This window comes from Rosa chinensis, chromosome 1 (assembly GCF_002994745.2).
Source record: "Rosa chinensis cultivar Old Blush chromosome 1, RchiOBHm-V2, whole genome shotgun sequence".
Lineage (NCBI taxonomy): Eukaryota > Viridiplantae > Streptophyta > Magnoliopsida > Rosales > Rosaceae > Rosa > Rosa chinensis.
This window is the reverse complement of record NC_037088.1, coordinates 34,801,086-34,819,147: the sequence shown is the minus strand read 5'-3', so window position 1 is coordinate 34,819,147 and position 18,062 is coordinate 34,801,086. Positions and strand designations below refer to the sequence as shown.

Sequence of the window (18,062 nt, the reverse complement as noted above, 5' to 3'; positions counted from 1 at the left end):
GCAATTAACCCTAAATTAATTGCATAGATTGTGATCCAAGAGGTCCTTCAACGTAAGAGAAGAATTCACTCAGAATTAAAAATAAAAACCGCAGACAATTCAAAATGACAGAAGTTCTTGAACTAAATCCAAAGTTTAGAGTTGAATTTTGTTCCCTCAATCTATCCATTTCTTTAATTATTATCTCTGAACTGTAAATCTAGCATAACAACAATTTCAGGTTTGTCCTTTTGGATATACCAAAGGAGCAGCTTCTCCTTCATGCACAACCCTTCAAAAGAAGATAATTTCAGGTGGCTAAAAGTCTTACAAAAAAAAAAAAAAAAAAGGAATGAATGCACAAGACCACGAAAAAGGAAACAGAAACTAAAGGATAATCACCACAGACTACAGACTACTTCAATATCAACATTAACAAACAGAGAGGACATCATCTGATATTGAAACTCTATCCTACATAATTATCTAATTCAATTTCAGTGTTACGCTACTCCGATGTCCCATTCAAAATGATAGAGAAAAGCACCAAGTACATGATTTCCTAATGCTGAAGCTATTACCTCCCCCATAATGAAACCAACCACCTAATCCTGAAGTTGCTAGCATAACCACAATAAAGCAAAGCATCAGCTCTTTAACTTGGAAAGTACAATGCTCATGACCCTTCTAATTACCGGTGTTGGTTTGCCCTTTAAAACCTTTATCATAGCCTTTGCATTAGGCACAAAACCTTTGCCCATCATCATCTCCACAAACTATTTGCCCTTCTCCTCAGCTGTCTTGTCCTCCTAAAGCACAAAGCCTTCTATCACCGCAGTATAGGCAGCAACATTAGGCTGCTTCCCCTTGTCCATCATTTCAAGCAAGTACTTCTTGGCATCTCCAAAGAAGTTGGGGTCAGCACAGAGTCCCTTGATTAAAACAGTGTATGTGTAGGAGTTGGGGGCAACCCCAGCAGACATGGCCAAATACACCTCCAGAGCACCCTTGGTCTTGCTAAACTTGAGGTAGGCTTTAATAACTGAGGTGTGGATTTGGACCAATGGTTGTACGCCTTTCTGTTGAATGGTATGATAGAGCTCGATGGCCTCGTCCACATTTCCATCCTCTACCAAAGCCTTGTGCACCTCCATCGACTGTTCTATCCAAGGGGAGAGGCGTGACTCGCGGAACAATTTTTGAACAGCCTTGTCAGTGTTGTTGTTGACGACGAGATCAGCATACGTTTTCATTGCCTGCAATGCTTCTGTAAGGTGGTTTTCCTTGTACTGAAAATCATAGATGACAGGGATGAACTCCCTAGCTCTTATTTGCTCAAGGAACTTCTTGGCCTACTCCACTGGCTCTCGATAGGCAATGGCATCCATAACATACATGTAGGGTTGGTATTGGGGCTTCATCCCTCTATCCAACTGTTTGAGCCTAAAAGAAATTTTGGCAAGATCCCTTTAGGGGATTTAGCATAGCGGGCTGATACCTGAGACCCAAAAATTAAGTCTACCTAGGTTTGGGTTACAGCTTCACCCATTCCTAGGTCCATAAGGAAAACGAGCCCTTAATGGAATCAAGTAGCAGAGATTGAATAGGAAACATCAATCAATAATCCTTCTATGGCAAAGAACAGTCGAAACCCTAAGGTATAAATACCAGGTTTCAAGGACGGGAAAAAAACAACTCATCAATCAACTAATCTCAACGATTATCAATGCCTCTGCGGAGCAAACCTACCTGCAACCTAGTTGCAGACCCGCGAAGCAAGGGTAATGCCCTCGCAACCCAGCGAAGCTAAAGTCACGCTTTAGCAAACCCTGTGCTTTCTCCCAACTTCCCGGTGATTGCTCTGCTTAACCTACAACGTTAAGTATTGATTCGGTGAACGCAAGAGATCACAACCAAAGCCCTTACTAGTAAGGTAAGAAGTCCTTTTTCGAAAGGCAGAGAAAAGAACCTTATGATGAGGTTGGTGCTCTCCTCGTCCACATCATTTGATCAAGAAGTCAGGTCAAGGGACTCCCCTACGACTGCACCCCACAGTGCTAGCATGGTTGCGCAATCACATCAGCAAAATAGACTGTTTGCAACCAGACTGGTTTTTGAGCCAAACATTTTGGCATGCCCAGTGGGACCTACATAGCGTTTCTTTGCGATCGCCACCATTGGGAAGTCAAGCGTAAACCCTTACCAAAAAGTTTACGTTAACTGCCCAAAGCACAAGACCTCCAGTTACAGACCGCACTCTCGTGCAGACTGTCGTGGTCTTTCTGAAGAACAAGTGACTCAAAGATTTTCTCTCCATCCTCCATCACCTGATATGTCAACTGAATAAGGAGAAAGTCACCCGCCTGCGACTGAGGGCCAGAATGTCACTGCTAACTGGGCAAACGAGCCTATCAACACTTCCATAGCCACCAACAATGCAGGAGGCGAGGAAAGAGAAGCTTTCGTTCCGAAGCCTATTCCAGAAGGAGCGACTGTTGAGGAACAACTCGCGATTATCATGGAGAATCACGATAGACATCGTGAAAAGGTAGCCGTTGATTTTGACAGGGAAATAGCGAGGACAGATCAGCTCATACCCGAATTGGACTAGCGCGCGCATTGCCCAGCGTGCTGAAGATACCAGGCGGCAAATTACATAGTCAGAGAACGCGGAAAGAGCTCATGCCAGAGGTATCGCTGATGAGCAGAGCCAGCGACAAAAGAAGGTCATGGATGCCATTGCGAACCAAGCTAAGCATACTGCATCAGAATTGGCAACACTTCGCAACGAATGGTCTAACCTCGCTATCCAGGTCGCCATGCAAACGGCTGAGTTGGACCAGGCTAAAAAGGTTATGAATAAAGAGTTGGGAGATCCTAATGCCATCCTTGGTTCACCAGGCCACCCCTCGGGTTCTGGAAAATACATACCTCCGAATGCTCGGGAAAAGGCTAACAGCAACACTGCTACGCCGTCTGCAACCGCCGCTGCCTCATCGACCAAAAACAAGGAAAAAGCTCTGGTGATTGGTGGTAAAGAGAAATCTACACCCTCGGCAGCGCAGAAGAGTAAAATTTTGAAATTCGATGAAGGCACTCCGGGAGACCCTGTCGTGTTTGCTCAGTATGACAGCGATGGAGCAGAGAATGTATACCAAGAGCTTCCAGCAAATTACTATAGACTCGATCAGGCTGGCAATCCAATCAAGATAACGGCTATGGTAAAGGATATGGCTACTCCAATGCTGAATCTTCATCAATCCTCTATTCCCTGGACCATTCTTCTAGAGGAGCAAACATCGACCGCTAGCCAGTCCGCACCTATACAGACTGCTCGCCAGATTGTGGCAGTACCTCCGCCTCCCGGCCCAGAGTATGTAAGACATGAGGAGGTCGAGGAGTTGATCAAGTTGGCTAATCCTAGGGCCCACCTTGATGGAGTTTATGAGGGGCCTTTCCCGCCGCATATAATGCTCGCGCATTTCCCTAGAGGCTAAAGAATATCATATTTTCTACTTTTTCAGGAGAGGATACTGAGAACGCGGCGACTCATCTGACCAGGTTTAGGGTGCAATGCGGCCAGTATCAAAATGATGACATCCTTCAGTGCAGGATCTTTGGTACTTCATTTTCTGGAGCTTCTTTTAGATGGTTTTCTAAGCCCCGCCTAGGATTAGTGGCAGATTGGCAAGCAATGGAGAAGCTCTTCCGAGAAATTTTCGGGGCCATTGAACCTGAGGTCGACTTGGCTTCTCTCATTCAGATGGCCCAACAAACCATCGAGTCAGCATTGGGTTATCTTCAACGCTTCTAGATTCAGAAGGCCAAACTGAGTATGGTACTGCCTGAGAAAGAACTAGTTAAGTTGGCGATCAAAGGTTTGGAACCACGCCAGTGAAAGAAGCAACATGGCAGCATGATCCAATTAATGGGAGAGCTTATCATAGAGGTGGGTAACTTTGGGCATCTCATTAGAGAAACAGACTCTAGAAAGAACGAGTCCAAAGACACATATATACCCGGAAAACACCGAACAGTGGCTGCCGTGAACTATCAACCGACCACCTACGATCCCTATTATCAGGGTGAAGAGGTTTTCCAGGATGAAGATGATGAGGAGGAGAATGATGTCTTTGCATTTGAGCTGACAGGGAGGAAGAACTCAACCTTGAAGCAGTTGAAAATATCTAAGGAACCAGTCAAGCTCAAGACTGTAGCCTTCACCAAACCTGAGTTCGCGACGTATACATACGATACCAATAAGGCACATGTGATTTTAGATGAGATGATTGCCGCGAAGATGGTGAAGACAGATTTCAGACCTTTCCCTCGACCAGATCAGCTGAAAGGGAAAAAGTATTGCAAATTCCACAACATGTGGAATCATAATACAGCTGAATGTGTAAAGCTGAAGGATCAGATTCAGGTATGGCTCAATAATGGCAGTTTGCAGGTGGAAGTTCTGGCAACCGCGGCAACGCTAATAAACCTAAAACATTTTCCTGACACCGGGGTCAATATGGTCGATGTGAATTGGACCAAGAACCAGAGGAAACCATAGATTTGACTACAAGGGGTCGAGAAGAAGACAAGGATGAAGTCCTAGCAAAGGAGAAAGCCAGAGCTGTCAGTGAGGCCTTATCAGTGGTCATATGCTCGCGATGCAAAGAGGAATGTGGCATCCAAGTGTCACATAACGAAGTCAAGCAGACATTTCGCTTTGGTTCCTTCTTGCCAATCAAGTGGGCTTCGCCATCGTGAAATTACCAACCTTCTAGCCCAAGGGTAAGGGACAAGATGGAGTCACCACCATCACCAAGGGAGTCCAACTTGTTCAAGAAATTGAAAGCGGCTGCGGCCGAACAGGGACAAGGGGGGAGGACTAAGAGCGAGCACAAAGATGCCTTGACCAAACCTTATATACCGCCTGCTTCAACCTCCTCCATTCAGGAAGGCAAGTGGTACACCAGAGAGAAGGGGAAAGCAGTAGAAATCAGTCCTTCCAAGAAAAGGAAGCTGCAGCGCAGGTTTGGAGAGGCCAAGCGAACACTAGAGGCTCTGGATCAGGGCCTGATCAAGCCTTCACAATTGATCAAATCTCCTGAACAATATCAAAAAGAGATGGAGGCACTAGCCGCTAAGCCTTTGGTGGCTCCCCGCAGCTTTCAAAAGCAAGTAAGCTCGGAGTCAGGGGCTTCCAAGCCCATTGTTTTCTGTAGAATCACTAAAGAACGGACACCTCCGCCAGTTAGGAAGGAAAGCTCGCCCACTAGGCTACCACATGTCAGGCGTAGGTTGTTCTGCGAGGAGCCTGAAGCCAAATCTTCAGTTTTCGAGAGACTGGGGGGCCAAATCTTCGCTAGAGTAGCATCGACTGCTTGACTGCCGGAAGGCGGCATACTTCTCTGCTGCCATACAATATGAGTTAAAGGGATAAAAGTAAAGAAGAGGGGGAATAATTGAGAACATGCTAAGGAAATTACCTCTTGAGACGGCTCGCGGATTACGATTCCGGCTTGAGCAGGACGCGGAACTCGAGCGGGTCGGGGAGCCGGAATAGGTCCTGGGGAACGTGCTTCATCTTCAGGGAAGCGAGCAAGCAACTCAGTATCAACCTCATAGGGATACCTCAAATCTTCAAAAAGAATCGCGAAGAGTTCGTCATCCCTTTGCCTCCAGCAGTTAACGGAAACTTCTGACCACCATTGCTCATAATCTTCAGCGACACCATCAACGGGAGCGATTTCATTGGCCCAGTTAGGATGGTCGACCAGTGCAAGCATGCTTTGGGCTGGCAGAGGCCCGGTTGGGGGGCCAATTCTACGCTAGGAGGTGTTGTAGTTCCAGGCATCATAGAAGGGGAATGGCACTAACTGAATCAGGCCGAGTTGGCGAGCGAAATGGTTGGGAGCATACAGCTCGTAACTGAGTTCATCAACGGTGAGCCTGATGTCTGAGCAGGAGATCGCGTGGCGAAAAGCCATGCGCGCGTGATCGCTATAATCACGATCCCCAGGAAGGAACCAATGTTCAAGTGGGGGCGGGAATCTTCTATTGAGCACAAAGTCTAGGTAGGGCATCTCATCCAAGAGGTACAAATACGTGAAACACTCAGAATAGGGTGGGGATGTGTACCTTGCCTTGCGGTAGAGCCATTAACCAAAAAGAGCGTCAGCCGGTAGTAGCGGTGGAATGTCGTCACAGCGAAACTTCGGGAAGTAAATTTGAATCCAGAAGTCGAGGATCCAAAAGGGTCCTAAGACACCAATCTCGAAGGGATGCATGGTGGCTTGATACAGAGTATGGTAGAGAGCGCCTAGTACCAGTTGTCCGAGTCCTACACTGTGGCCGTTGTAGAGGGCCGTGGCCAGGAAAATCCAAGGACCAGTGGGTTTGTTGGCGGAGGTGCTAATGATGAATTTGCAGAGCCAGTATTCCAGAAAAGCGATACCACCAGTCATATTGTGCTCTTTGCGATAATGGGTCAACCACCGGGGATAGGAGCCGCTATAGAAGCCGCGATCGGTTTGGGCCATCGTCGAGTGGAACTTGGTGGAGTCAAATTGGCCATGCACGTAGGGCTCGCCGTCAATGGGTAGACCAGTAATGGTGAAAATATCTAGCAATGTGATGCTCATTTGACCAAATCGGAAGTCAAAGGTATTGGTGGAGGTGTTCCAGAAACAGAGAAGGGCGGCCAGCAGTGAGCGATTGCCACCCCGCGGAAGGTGAAAATATAGATCAATGGTAGGGGTAATACCTGCCACATTCCAGCGAGCCAGATATCCCGCTCGCGCTTTGCGGTACCAGGAGATCTCCATCGCGCTAATGTTGGGCCAAAACCCTATTTTGGCTTTGTGTGGATTCGCGTCCCAACTGTTGAAATCTCCAAGGGTCCTTCAGAGGATTGGAATGGGTCGACAGACGGGTAGGCCGTAGAGGGCAAGAGCGTTGTCCGGAATGGAATCTCACGGTGAAGGACCTAGTCCGGCACGGTGGTTTGGGAGTCTAAGAAGCAGAGGTCTCTGGATGTTTGTATGGATGAAATAGCGGGCATCGACGCTGGTTCTCCAAGTGTGATTGGCCTTCTCGTTAAGTTCCTCCTCTTGATCGATGATCATTTTCTTGGGTGGAGCCATTTCTGGGTTTCTGCGAAGGGGATGGAACGAAAAGGAGGTTTTTGGGTTTAAGAGAAACTGGAAGAGGTTCTGATGTGACAGGTTTGGCAGTGGTTGCGGGTTTAAATAAGAGATTTTGTGAGGGAAACGATGCAACAAAAAGACGTTTTGCAAGTGAATGGACGCGAGCCTTCATTAATGGCCTCGTTTCAATAATCAAGCGTGTTATTTAAGTCCCCTTCAATCAGTTACATCTTTACGGGCCTGATTTCGGGGCCTGGGGGGCAATGTTTGAGCCCAAAAACAATTTTGGCAAGATCCTTTTGGGGGATTTAGCATAGTGGGCCGATACCTGTGGCCCAAAAATTAAGTCTACTAGGGTTTGGGTTACAGCTTCACCCATTCCGAGGTCCATAAGGAAAACGAGCCCTTAATGGAATCAAGTAGCAGTGATTGAATAGGAAACATCAATCAATAATCCTTCTATGGCAAGGAACAGTCGAAACCCTAAGGTATAAATACCATGTTTCAAGGACGGGAAAAAAACAACTCTTCAATCAACTAATCTCAACGATTATCAAAGCCTCTGCGGAGCAAACCTACCTGCAACCTAGTTGCAGACCAGCTAAGCAAGGGTAACGCCCTCGCAACCCAACGAAGCTAAAGTCACGCTTTAGCAAACCCTGTGCTTTCTCCCAACTTCCCATTGATTGCTCTGCTTAACCTACAATGTTAAGTATCTATATGGTGAACACAAGAGATCACAACCAAAGCCCTTACCCGTAAGGCAAGAAGTCCTTTTCTGAAAGTCAGAGAAAAGAACCTTATGACGAGGTTGGTGCTCTCCTCGTCCACATCGTTTGGTCAAGAAGTCAGGTCAAGGGACTCCCCTACGACTGCACCCCACGGTGCTGGCATGCCTGCGCAATCACATTAGCAAAAGAAACTGTTTGCAACCAGACTGGTTTTGGAGCCAAACACCAACATTTCAAGGAAATACTTCTTGGCATACCCGACGAATTTCGACCGAAAAGTCTTTTGCCATTCCGCAGATGATTAAAGTGTAAGTGTAGGCAGTGGGGGTGACACCAGATAATATCATCTGCTGGTAGACCTTGTGAGCATCCTTGGTCTTGCCATTGGCGGCGTAGGCCATAATCACCATGGTGAAGACAGCCACTTCCGGCAGTGTGGTCTGCTCAGAGTGAGGGGAAAAGGATAGATAGACAACAGGAGAAGAGGATTCCTCCCACTAATGTGTCACCGAAACCCATACTTCTAACTCTCTCTCTCTCTCATCATCAATATTGTCTCTCTTCTCCGATCACACCTCCCCGCCAAGGTCGTCTTTAACATCATCTCTAATCTTCTTCAAGGGAGTAGCTAGTTTTTTTTTAAGTTCATAGGACGAGAAAGAAAGGATGTTGAGATCTAGATGGTAGTGAAGTTAATATTGTTTTTTTTTTTTTCAATTGGTGTTTATAAGAGATAGATCGTGGTAAGTATAATTCCAATTCACCTCAAATTCTGATTTTTTTTATTAATTTAGGTTGGGATGTTACACTAGAAGACTAATCTTCTTTCGCGAAACGGTTTGCCGCTGGCCAGAGAAATTTTACCAAGATGTGTTTCAAATTCGGGTGGGTAGTTCTTACCATGCACTCGTCCCAACTCTTGGATAGTTGAGTTTGCCAACTCAACCACCCAATGTGGTTATTGTTGATGCCTAGAATTGATACCAAAAACAAAGATGAATCGGGTTGAGGTAATGGTCCATAAATCCTGCAAATTACATCAGTGTGATCTCTCACATCACCAAAGCTTGCAAACAAAATAGGCATCCATTTATTACTAGCCAAAAACCTTTTTTTTTTTTTTTTTTAATTTCAGGATATTCTCTTTATGCTTAGGGTGGTTCTAGTTGGACCTCTAAATTTAATATTTGGACCTCTCATACTTATTAGACCTCTAATTCACTTTTTTTAATACTTAAAAAACTAAGTACACCTCCTTAATTTTACCAAAACACCCTTGAACAATTAAATCTATATTTTCAACAATTTGTTGTTGTTGTTTTTTTAATCTCTTATCAATTCAACCAAGAAAAATTTGAGCTGCTTACATTTTTTGTGTACTTTCAGTGACGGAACCAGAAAGTGATTCTTGGAGAGGCCGAACAACTAGACAATTATAAAGATTTTTCTTTTAATCCGTATCATAGGTTTTTTTTTTTTTTTTTTTTTTTGCAATATAGATGGTTGTAAAAAAGACTTTTGGTTCTCAAATAATCTAGTAATAGCTACACCAAAATATTTGTTAAAGGAAAATCCAAATCAAATTGTTTTGATTTACTTTTGTATTAAATAATAAGGCCATATATATAAATTAATTATTTTAGGTAAATTATAAAGTTATATAACGAAATTCCAAAAAAAGTTTGAATGTTATATTAATGCGATTGTCCAAAAGAAAATTGAATGTTATATTAATGAGGGAGGTAAGAAGAGTATTTTTTTTTCTCTCTTTGTCCTTATTTGTCTTTTCATATGACTTGACAAAGTCTATTGATAATTGAAAAAAGATAGAAGTCCAAATATCAAATTTGGAGGTCAAACTAGAACCACCCTTATGCTTATTGTAATATGGGGTTTAGGCTCTACGTCCCCCCCCCTGTATTCTACAATTTTATTAATCAAGACTTGAGGGCAGCCGCACCAACTCCCTTTTAAAATAATAATAATAATAATTATGTGTTGGACATTCATATGTATGCGGTAAACTATTTAAAGAAGCTCCTAAATGGCTAGACCTTTAATCATTGCTTGGGCTGCGATATGTGGACTGCTTCATGTTACCCTTGCTACTACAGAGTGACTCTCACTGCAACTCCCCGACAGGTCACTATGCCAATAAAGCCTTCAGACGACAGATATCGTCTGATATGTAAATTATCTGTTGCGTATCCAGCTGCCGTCTCTTACGGCATCAGACGACAGATATCCTCTGTCGTCTCTTCTCACTCAGACAACAGAAGTTTCACAAGGCTCTATCGTCTGAACAACCAAACACTGAAGGATTTGGGACTTTCTGTCGTTAATAATCACATACAACGACAGATTAATGTTGTTCAAATGAACTACAAACTACAGTTTTAATAAAACTGCTGTTGTCTGACATGTAATAAGAACACATTTATATGTCGTCTGAAGTTACCAAAATAAAGGCTTGTTTAACAATCTGTTGTCTGAATGCATTTTCAAAGACATTTAATTGTTGTTTGAAAATCTCTTATAACTAGTTAAATTATGCTCATCTGTCGTTTAAATAGTTTTAAGACTTTATTTTTATGTCTTTTATCTTGTATTCCAACCACAGTTTTAAGTATTTATGTTGTCTGATAGACAATATAACTATATGTAATCATGTAGTTATGTCGTTTGATTGAGGTCGAAAACTCACTCTTCTGTTGTGTGATAATTAAATGAACTACGCGTTTCTGTTGTTTGTTTGAAGAACTTCAGTTGTTTGATAATGAATTGAACTTCAGTTTTATGTTGTATGTTAGAAGTATTTCTGTTGTTTGATAGTGAATTGAACTTCAGTTTTCTGTTGTTTGGTAAAAGTATTCTGTTGTTTGATAATGAATTAAACTTCACTTTTCTGTTGTTTGATAGTGAAATAAACTTCAGTTTTCTGTTGTTACAAGTATGAAGGAACAACAGAGAGATATTCTTTTATGTTGTTACTATATTTGTGATACAACATATCATAAACCTGCATTTGTTGGATTTGAACCATATCAAACCTCATTCTGTACCCTAGTCATCAAAAAGGCATATTATAAGATCTGAAATCAGCAAATTCCTCATTGCATCAATTAACCCACCAAAATACATTCCCATCAGTAGCATAATACTAATTAAACTAGTTAGCATGCTAGTCTTTACATTAACCCCTGCCATTGTTGCATGGATCCTAATCTAACTAAGACAAAAACCTAGTAGCATCCATATAGTAGTTACAACAACTGCATGCATTATATTGTTCAACACTTTCCATCAGTTCTATCAAAATGCACAAAAGCAGTTCCTAGACATTTTCCATCAATTCCATCATGGTTGCATGCAAGTCATTCTCTGAACTGTAAAAATGATAAAAGAGAAGAATTACAGAACTACAGAAATCCTGAAACAGTGCAGTAATTTCAAAATGGCATAAGTATTTCATTTTAACTCCGTTTTTCAGTCTATTTTAAGCTGTCAAAAACTGAGAGTAAAACAAGAAGTATAGGTTTTTCGGAAATCATGGAATAGCCCACTGGTTCAGCTTGGGTGCTGTCTTTGAGGCATAACTTCAAACACATGGTGTGCAGTAATTGAACTCGATCCTCCCTAGTCCTAATTATCCTAATGGAGTCACCACAACTAGATAATAATCAAAAGTGCATTCCACAACAACATTGAATAGATTAAAGAATAGAGATTTAACAGAAAGAGGTAACTCCCTAAGCTAGTTCCTAACCTTGAATATATAGCTACCCTTACCTTGGGGTACTTGAAAGTGCGAGAGACTTTACCATGAAGAAATATGACTTTACCATATATTGGGTCCTGTATGGTAGACTGTGTGTTATTATTGATCTTATTTCTTCATAGCCTCTCAAATAGTTAGTTAAAATAATTAGTATATTACAAGTGTTGTTCCATGTCTAGTAACTAATAAAAGGTTCTATTAAAGAAAAGCACACCTAGCTAGGGAACTTATGGACATCATCACATTTACGAAGATATTTTTAGAGGATATCACAAAGACCACCTGAATATATGCTTATTCACTTATTAGGATTGAGGTTTCACTTAGGAATATATGCTTATTCACTTATGGTTGTTAGCTTGATAGAAATGTAACATACTGATGATATATATATATGTGTGTGTGTGTGTGTTGCATTGTAGAATAGAGCATACCTGGAAATTGCTTAGTCCACTCGCCAACAACAGTTCTGTCCTTTTGAAAAAAACAAAAACACCCTATAACAAATTCTAAATCAAATTCCATTATGAGGAAAATAGAAATCATAATGAACATGGTTGAAGCTATATAGCCCACCTGCATCAAAGTCATCATGCCCTTGAAAGTAAAGTAACCATCTCTTTACAAAAGGGTGCCTACCTCCAGCCACAAGTCTGCAAAGCGCTCGGTTTAGCTCATCTTCAATCACAAATCAGCAGCATGTTTTACTTGGCTCACCTGCGATCACAAAACTACAGAAAATACAATGTGGAGGAGTTATGCGAGTTATCTGATACTTACAGCAAGCACATAATTTCAGGGGCATCGCAAATGCAAAGTTGTTTGATCAAGTTCAAGTGGTGAATATAGTGAAGTATACAGGGGAAAATGGTCATGGATAGCATTGAAAAGCTCATTCTGCTACCTTCTTGGAGTCTTCCCCAGTATGTATCGAGGATTGAACTTGTACAATCAATCCTAAGACCGCCTGAAAGCCACGTGATGGACCAGAATGAAGCTCGGATATTTCCTGCATAAAGTAGCTTTCTCCTTTTACAAAAAAATGTGTAAAATAAGTTACAGAGCCAAGTGAGTTGTACTCTTGTGGTCAGAATCTCTTGGATTGCAACCTCGGGAAATATCATATCGTTTTTCTTACCTTGAGAGTCACAAGCACCGAAATATTGAGGTGATCATGTTTTCTTCAAAAGATATGGTACCTACAACAGTTTTGATGAGAACTAATCAAAACACATAAATCCCATATGCAACTAAAAGTGTGGTGCTGCTGTAACTTTTGTCCGAGAACTAAAGGGAAAGAGATTTCAGGATATATATATATACACACACACACACACACACTCAAGTTGATCATTGTCAAAGTTTGCTGTAAATTTCCTTGAACATGTGTCAGACAACAAAGTATAATTATATATATATATATACACACACACACTCAAGTTAATCATTGTCAAAGTTTGCTGTAAATTGCCTTGAACATGTGTCAGACAACAAAGTATAATTAAAGCTTTATCTCTTCCCTCTTTCACTTTGATCATAAAGCGGTGGAACAATGAAGACCAAGCAAAGTCCATGATCATGCCTTCTATTAAAAGGCTTGGATGTGGAAACTGATCAGCACATTTCAAGACAACAATTTCATATTCATAATTGTCAAACCATGAACTAAAGACAAAAGCTTTGGAAACATGCAGCAAGTCTCTCTTAAGCAAAGTTTAGCTATGTGTTTCCTTTGTCAATCAAAAGAAAATCATGCAAGGATATTCAAAATGAGGCACAGTGGACATCGGTGGAAAAGTAAAGAGAGCAATCGGTGACATCATTTAAATAAAGCATGAATTGGAGTGTTTTGCCCAGTAATTCAATTGGTTCGCAAGAATGGCTCCTCACCGGTTCTGGGTTCGACACCAACAACTGTGATAGCCACGAAGCTTGGCGGTGGAGGAATGTCCAAAATCTGCAGATAATTACAAATAGCATTACACATAAGCTTGTCAAAGTCAAAGCTCCCAAAATATGTAATTGATCATGTGTGCTGCAGACACGTATAATTGATTATCAAATGCAAGAGACAATTGCTTGAGTCCATTTATATTAATTAGAGGCATGGAAAAGTATGCTGTAGCTTTGTTCTGAAATAGGAATTGAATGGCAAAAGGACAAGAGCCAAAGTCCAGGCCTTTGAAAAGAGACAGAAAGCATGCAATTGAATCGGTGGTGTAATTGAATAAGTTCAATCGGTGCTCGATCAAATAACTTCTTACCAGTTCCGAGTTCCAAAAAGATGCTATCTCAACAAAGACGAGGCTTCGAATCTTTGACAGGCAGGACTGACAAATGGAAACATGTAGATCGGTTAAAATTACATCCCAAAACAAAGGGTTTATGGAGGAAAGAGGCTTCACATGACCGAAGTCAAAGAAACTCATTTTGAAACTAACATTACTTTCTTTGAAAGTTCAAGTACGTTTCTAATTACAAACATACAAGATCTAGTTTTCCAAAAGAAACATATTTACTAATCCTTGTAAACTACAAAAACAAAAAGAAACGAAGAGTGGTAAAAGGAAACTGTAAGCACTCTGCACTCATGACATAAGAACACTCATAAATTGGTTTATACAACATTTCTAGTATACAAACGGGCAGAAATCTCTACCATGGTTTCCAGGAATTTTGAGAGCAAAGCATGATACAAAACAAGAACCAATTTCTCAGACACCTCAAGAACCAATTTGTCAGAGTTAAAACTAGGATGTCAGCTTAGTTTTCAATCCTCACAAAAGAAAATAGAAGAAAAGTTAACAAAAGAAAGATGGGAGCACAATAATCCATCCATACGAAACTCAATTGTAGAATTGAAAGGCACTAAATGTTTTCACCCACTCATTTTCTAACATTAGATAATAGAAGCCATGTGCAGCAAGGAAAGAAAAGCTTACAGGTTGATTCCTTTGCTCCCAATTCCATTTGGTACAAAACCAGCATCCTGACATCGAAAGCATTTAGATGATTTATAAAGCCAAAATTAGACTAAAACCTGTGAAAGTTCACATAATATGAAAACTCTATCAAATTAACAGAAACGTAACATAAACCCAATCAAATCAAAACCCAAATCTTTCCCTTGTTGGGTTTTATAGAGGCTGCTTTCGAGGAACGATTGGTTGGTGGATCTCATGGCAAACTTGTCTGAGTGCAGAACTCATTTCTCCTTCACTCCTTTCCTTGACCAGAAATCCTACATAACCCAATTAACAATCATATATATATAATGAACAAACATTTAATTCGGTCAAAAGCTATAAACCCAGAACCAAAAGATAAACACCCAACCCGATTTCAAGAACAACAATAAATTTTCAGCAAATTTCAAACACCCAAATCGAAATGAACCCTAAACCATCCCCAAATCCATAAAACCAGAATAACACCCAAGTCTATTTCAACCACCACATCTCTAAATTGATATCACAAATCTAATTTTAAAAGAAACCCCAAATCGATATCTCAACGAAACCCTAAAACCCAACACAAATCAAGGTCGAAATCCTAACACGAAGATTGAGACTTACCCCTAGATCGGGGAGAAGTTGATCGATGAGACTCTTCTGTGTAAAAAACCTAGATCGGGGAGAGAAGAACCATAATTGGGAAAGGGAAAGGATGTTGCTTATCGGGGGGAGAAGAACCAGAATGGGAGCTGCAATTGCTTAATTGGGGTCTAGCTCGAGGAGAAGGAAAGAAGGCTTCTGTTTTTTTAACCAAGTGTTTAGAAAACTCGGGGTCTAGCTCACTTAAGTTTTAGTTCAGGCAAAAAATTTTTTTTGTCCAAACAAAGAGAAATAATTTCTCCATTTACTCAGATAACAGAATTCTGTTGTCTGAATTTTCTAAATTACAACAAACTTGTAAAAGTTGAACTTGTATTGATTTTCATACCATTCAGACAACAGAAATAGTTAAAACTATTGTCTGAAGACGTTGAAAAAAATCAGACAACAGAAAAAACGTCTTCTGTCGTCTGAGGGGTATGGTATGAAGCATTTTTTGGCATAGTGGGTGCCTCATTGAGCCATAGAAAGTGAATGAAGTCATACAGTTTTGTACTTACACTAACCTGATACGGAGTGGGGTTTAGTCTCCTCATGTGGTCGGGACGCATTTTCCTGAGTTGGCTGATGCAGCGGTCCCTGATGTCCTTTAATGGTGGCAGATCATCTCTCACTCTACCTGGGCCATGCCAAAAGCATTTCATAAGTTCCTCAACACGCTGCTGCACTACATATGCTCTCTTCGATTCATTAAAGGGGTGACGACACAGGATCCGTTCTCCAACCTTTGGAGGTGGTTCATTTTCTCCGGTCATTATGTCTACCAGAGGATAACCTTCTTTCCCAAACAATCTGTAAGATCGTTTTTTACAAGGGATGGAGACCTTTGTGACATCTTCAGAAAGTTTGATGCGAGGATGATTATTTATCTCAACAAGCTTGAAAACACAACCCAGAGCAGGTTGAGCATAAAAAGTAACTACATGGGTCCCAATTCCAAATGCATCAACCTCATGGCCCTGTTTGTTTAAAGCATCCAAAGTTTCCTCATTTAGATCATTACTAGCTGTGATAACCGTCTTTCCAAATCCAGGTACTCCAATTCTTTCTCAATGATGAGAAAGATCTTCCGAGCCTCATAGGAGAGATATGCTAGATCACCTGAATCCAACCTAATGCTAGCTGCTTTGTACCCTAGATCACTGAGTGCTAAAGCAACTGCACAAAAGTTGGGAATTCCACTCCTCATAACATCATATGTCACAAGAGCTAGAAAGTTATCATGGAATGCCAGGGCATACGATGTGAATGCTGCAAGCTCACTATGATTGGTCTCACCAAAAGTACCATTTAATGAATTTGACCACTGAATTTTGCTCAACCAAGTCTGAACCAGGCTAACAAAATCCTCACAAGTACTACTGCGCTTATCACTGCTATGATGAAGTGATTTATTTATAATCTCGTCTGGGCTCATGAATGAGCTAACAAAAGCATGCGAATGTGTTCCACGAAGAGGGATCCCAAATATCTTTCCAACGGCAACATTACTTGTTGCATGAAATCCTCCCATGTAGCAGTACCTAGATGCCCCTATTCCACCATCAGGTCCCTGAGCTCGTCGAAGCACAAACTCAAGTAGCATTTTAGATTCTCCAGCAACGAAACGATGCCTTGCGGCATTTGTAGCAACTAATGACGCATAATTAATGAGATTCAAGAATGGAGTTTCGAGTAACTGAACCACAACGATTGGTCCTTTAACTCTAACGAGAGGAACCTTTGGAAAAACGACTGATCCTTCTTGGATAACATAGACTTCAACTTTAGAACAGTCAACTCCACTTAGATACTTATAGAATCCTTCCTCTAGCTCACATGAAGAAGACAAGGATTGGCGGATGAAATTGATTTCGTCGTCGGCCAATTTGAAATTAGCAATGAATTTGATGCATTCCTCTAATCCAGCAAACACTGTGTATTCGCCGCCAAATGGATTCTTGCGGAAATACAAATTAAACAGGGCTCGCTCCTTGTGCTTGCCAGCTTTCTAGTACACGTAGGCCATGGTGAACTGGTAGAGATCGGTGAGGAGAGGAGTGACCATTGGATTGCTGGGGCCAGCGAGGACCTGGCCATTGGATATGGCTGCCATAGCTTGTAAAACTAAATTACAAACAAGCTCACACAATTACATGTTCATTATTGACTTTAAACATACCATTGACGTCATAAGTAGAAGCCATTGCTGCAGTTGCAAAAACAAAGGATGAAGACGAGGTTGAAGTCTTCTGCTATTCACCAACTGTAGCTTCTGAATGGGCAGAACATAATGCTTGTAGAACGGTGGTGATAACAGGGACCCTAACCTCTTGTTTATACAAGTACTAGTCCTAAGAATCCTCCCATAAAGGTTTTCCTTAAGGATCAAGTCTTGTATCTAAGAATCCTAATGCATCACAGTTTAGGACTTTCTTGTAGTCCAATTAATGGATTCCTAATCCAATGATAAATACACTATCACATTAGATATCTAGGTTGATTCCTTTCCATATCCATGTTGTATTCGATTTAATGCTTTGATGGTTTCCTAGTTGCTCTAGGATAACTTGTGATGAGTCCACAATTGATTTAACAATCTCCCACTTGGACTATCACTGGTTATCTAGGACAACCAAAACTGAACAACATCAACTCGTTTACAACCAACTGTAGTGTGCACCAGAATAAGGAAAAGTCTCAAAATCCATTCAACATGGTCAAAACACAGTAGCTTAAGCAGAGCAAGGAAAAGCATACATTTTAACAAAAATGCAGCACTTCCAGACCACTATCATAAACTCCTGCATTCCACATATGCTATTAAAACAAAAGATGC

The 18,062-nt window shown here is 41.4% G+C and overlaps 1 protein-coding gene, 1 long non-coding RNA gene and 1 pseudogene across 11 annotated transcripts; all 3 read right to left on the bottom strand.

Annotated features, from left to right (window-relative positions):
• Window positions 1-788: 788 nt before the first annotated feature.
• Window positions 789-2,518, bottom strand: LOC112165631 (pentatricopeptide repeat-containing protein At4g38150). The gene is made up of 2 exons (XM_024302220.1): window positions 2,339-2,518; window positions 789-1,268 (listed from the first exon to the last, which is right to left on the bottom strand). Exons 1-2 carry the CDS (start codon window positions 2,516-2,518, stop codon window positions 789-791), a joined length of 660 nt encoding a protein of 219 aa, XP_024157988.1.
• Window positions 2,519-10,923: 8,405 nt separating this feature from the next.
• Window positions 10,924-15,412, bottom strand: LOC112176100. 10 transcript variants are annotated; one of them, XR_002926796.2, is made up of 10 exons: window positions 15,206-15,412; window positions 14,573-14,871; window positions 13,895-13,960; window positions 13,521-13,587; window positions 12,769-12,829; window positions 12,535-12,639; window positions 12,207-12,361; window positions 12,065-12,127; window positions 11,642-11,707; window positions 10,934-11,238 (listed from the first exon to the last, which is right to left on the bottom strand). It is a non-coding gene; the product is annotated as an uncharacterized LOC112176100 (long non-coding RNA). The 10 variants fall into 10 exon arrangements; XR_002926797.2 differs by lacking the exon at window positions 13,895-13,960 and having other exon boundaries at window positions 10,936-11,238; window positions 15,206-15,410; XR_005802055.1 differs by lacking the exon at window positions 13,895-13,960 and having other exon boundaries at window positions 10,936-11,238; window positions 12,065-12,104; window positions 15,206-15,410.
• Window positions 15,413-15,523: 111 nt separating this feature from the next.
• Window positions 15,524-17,430, bottom strand: LOC112165624 (annotated as a pseudogene).
• Window positions 17,431-18,062: the final 632 nt, after the last annotated feature.

Bases quoted from the DNA above. Each gene is read 5' to 3' on its own strand.
- LOC112165631 (XM_024302220.1), bottom strand. From the start codon at position 2,518: ATGTCTATCGTGATTCTCCATGATAATCGCGAGTTGTTCCTCAACAGT. The intron at 1,269-2,338 runs GTGACTTTCTCC...TATGATTTTCAG, and splicing joins TGGCCCTCAGTCGCAGGCGG to TACAAGGAAAACCACCTTAC.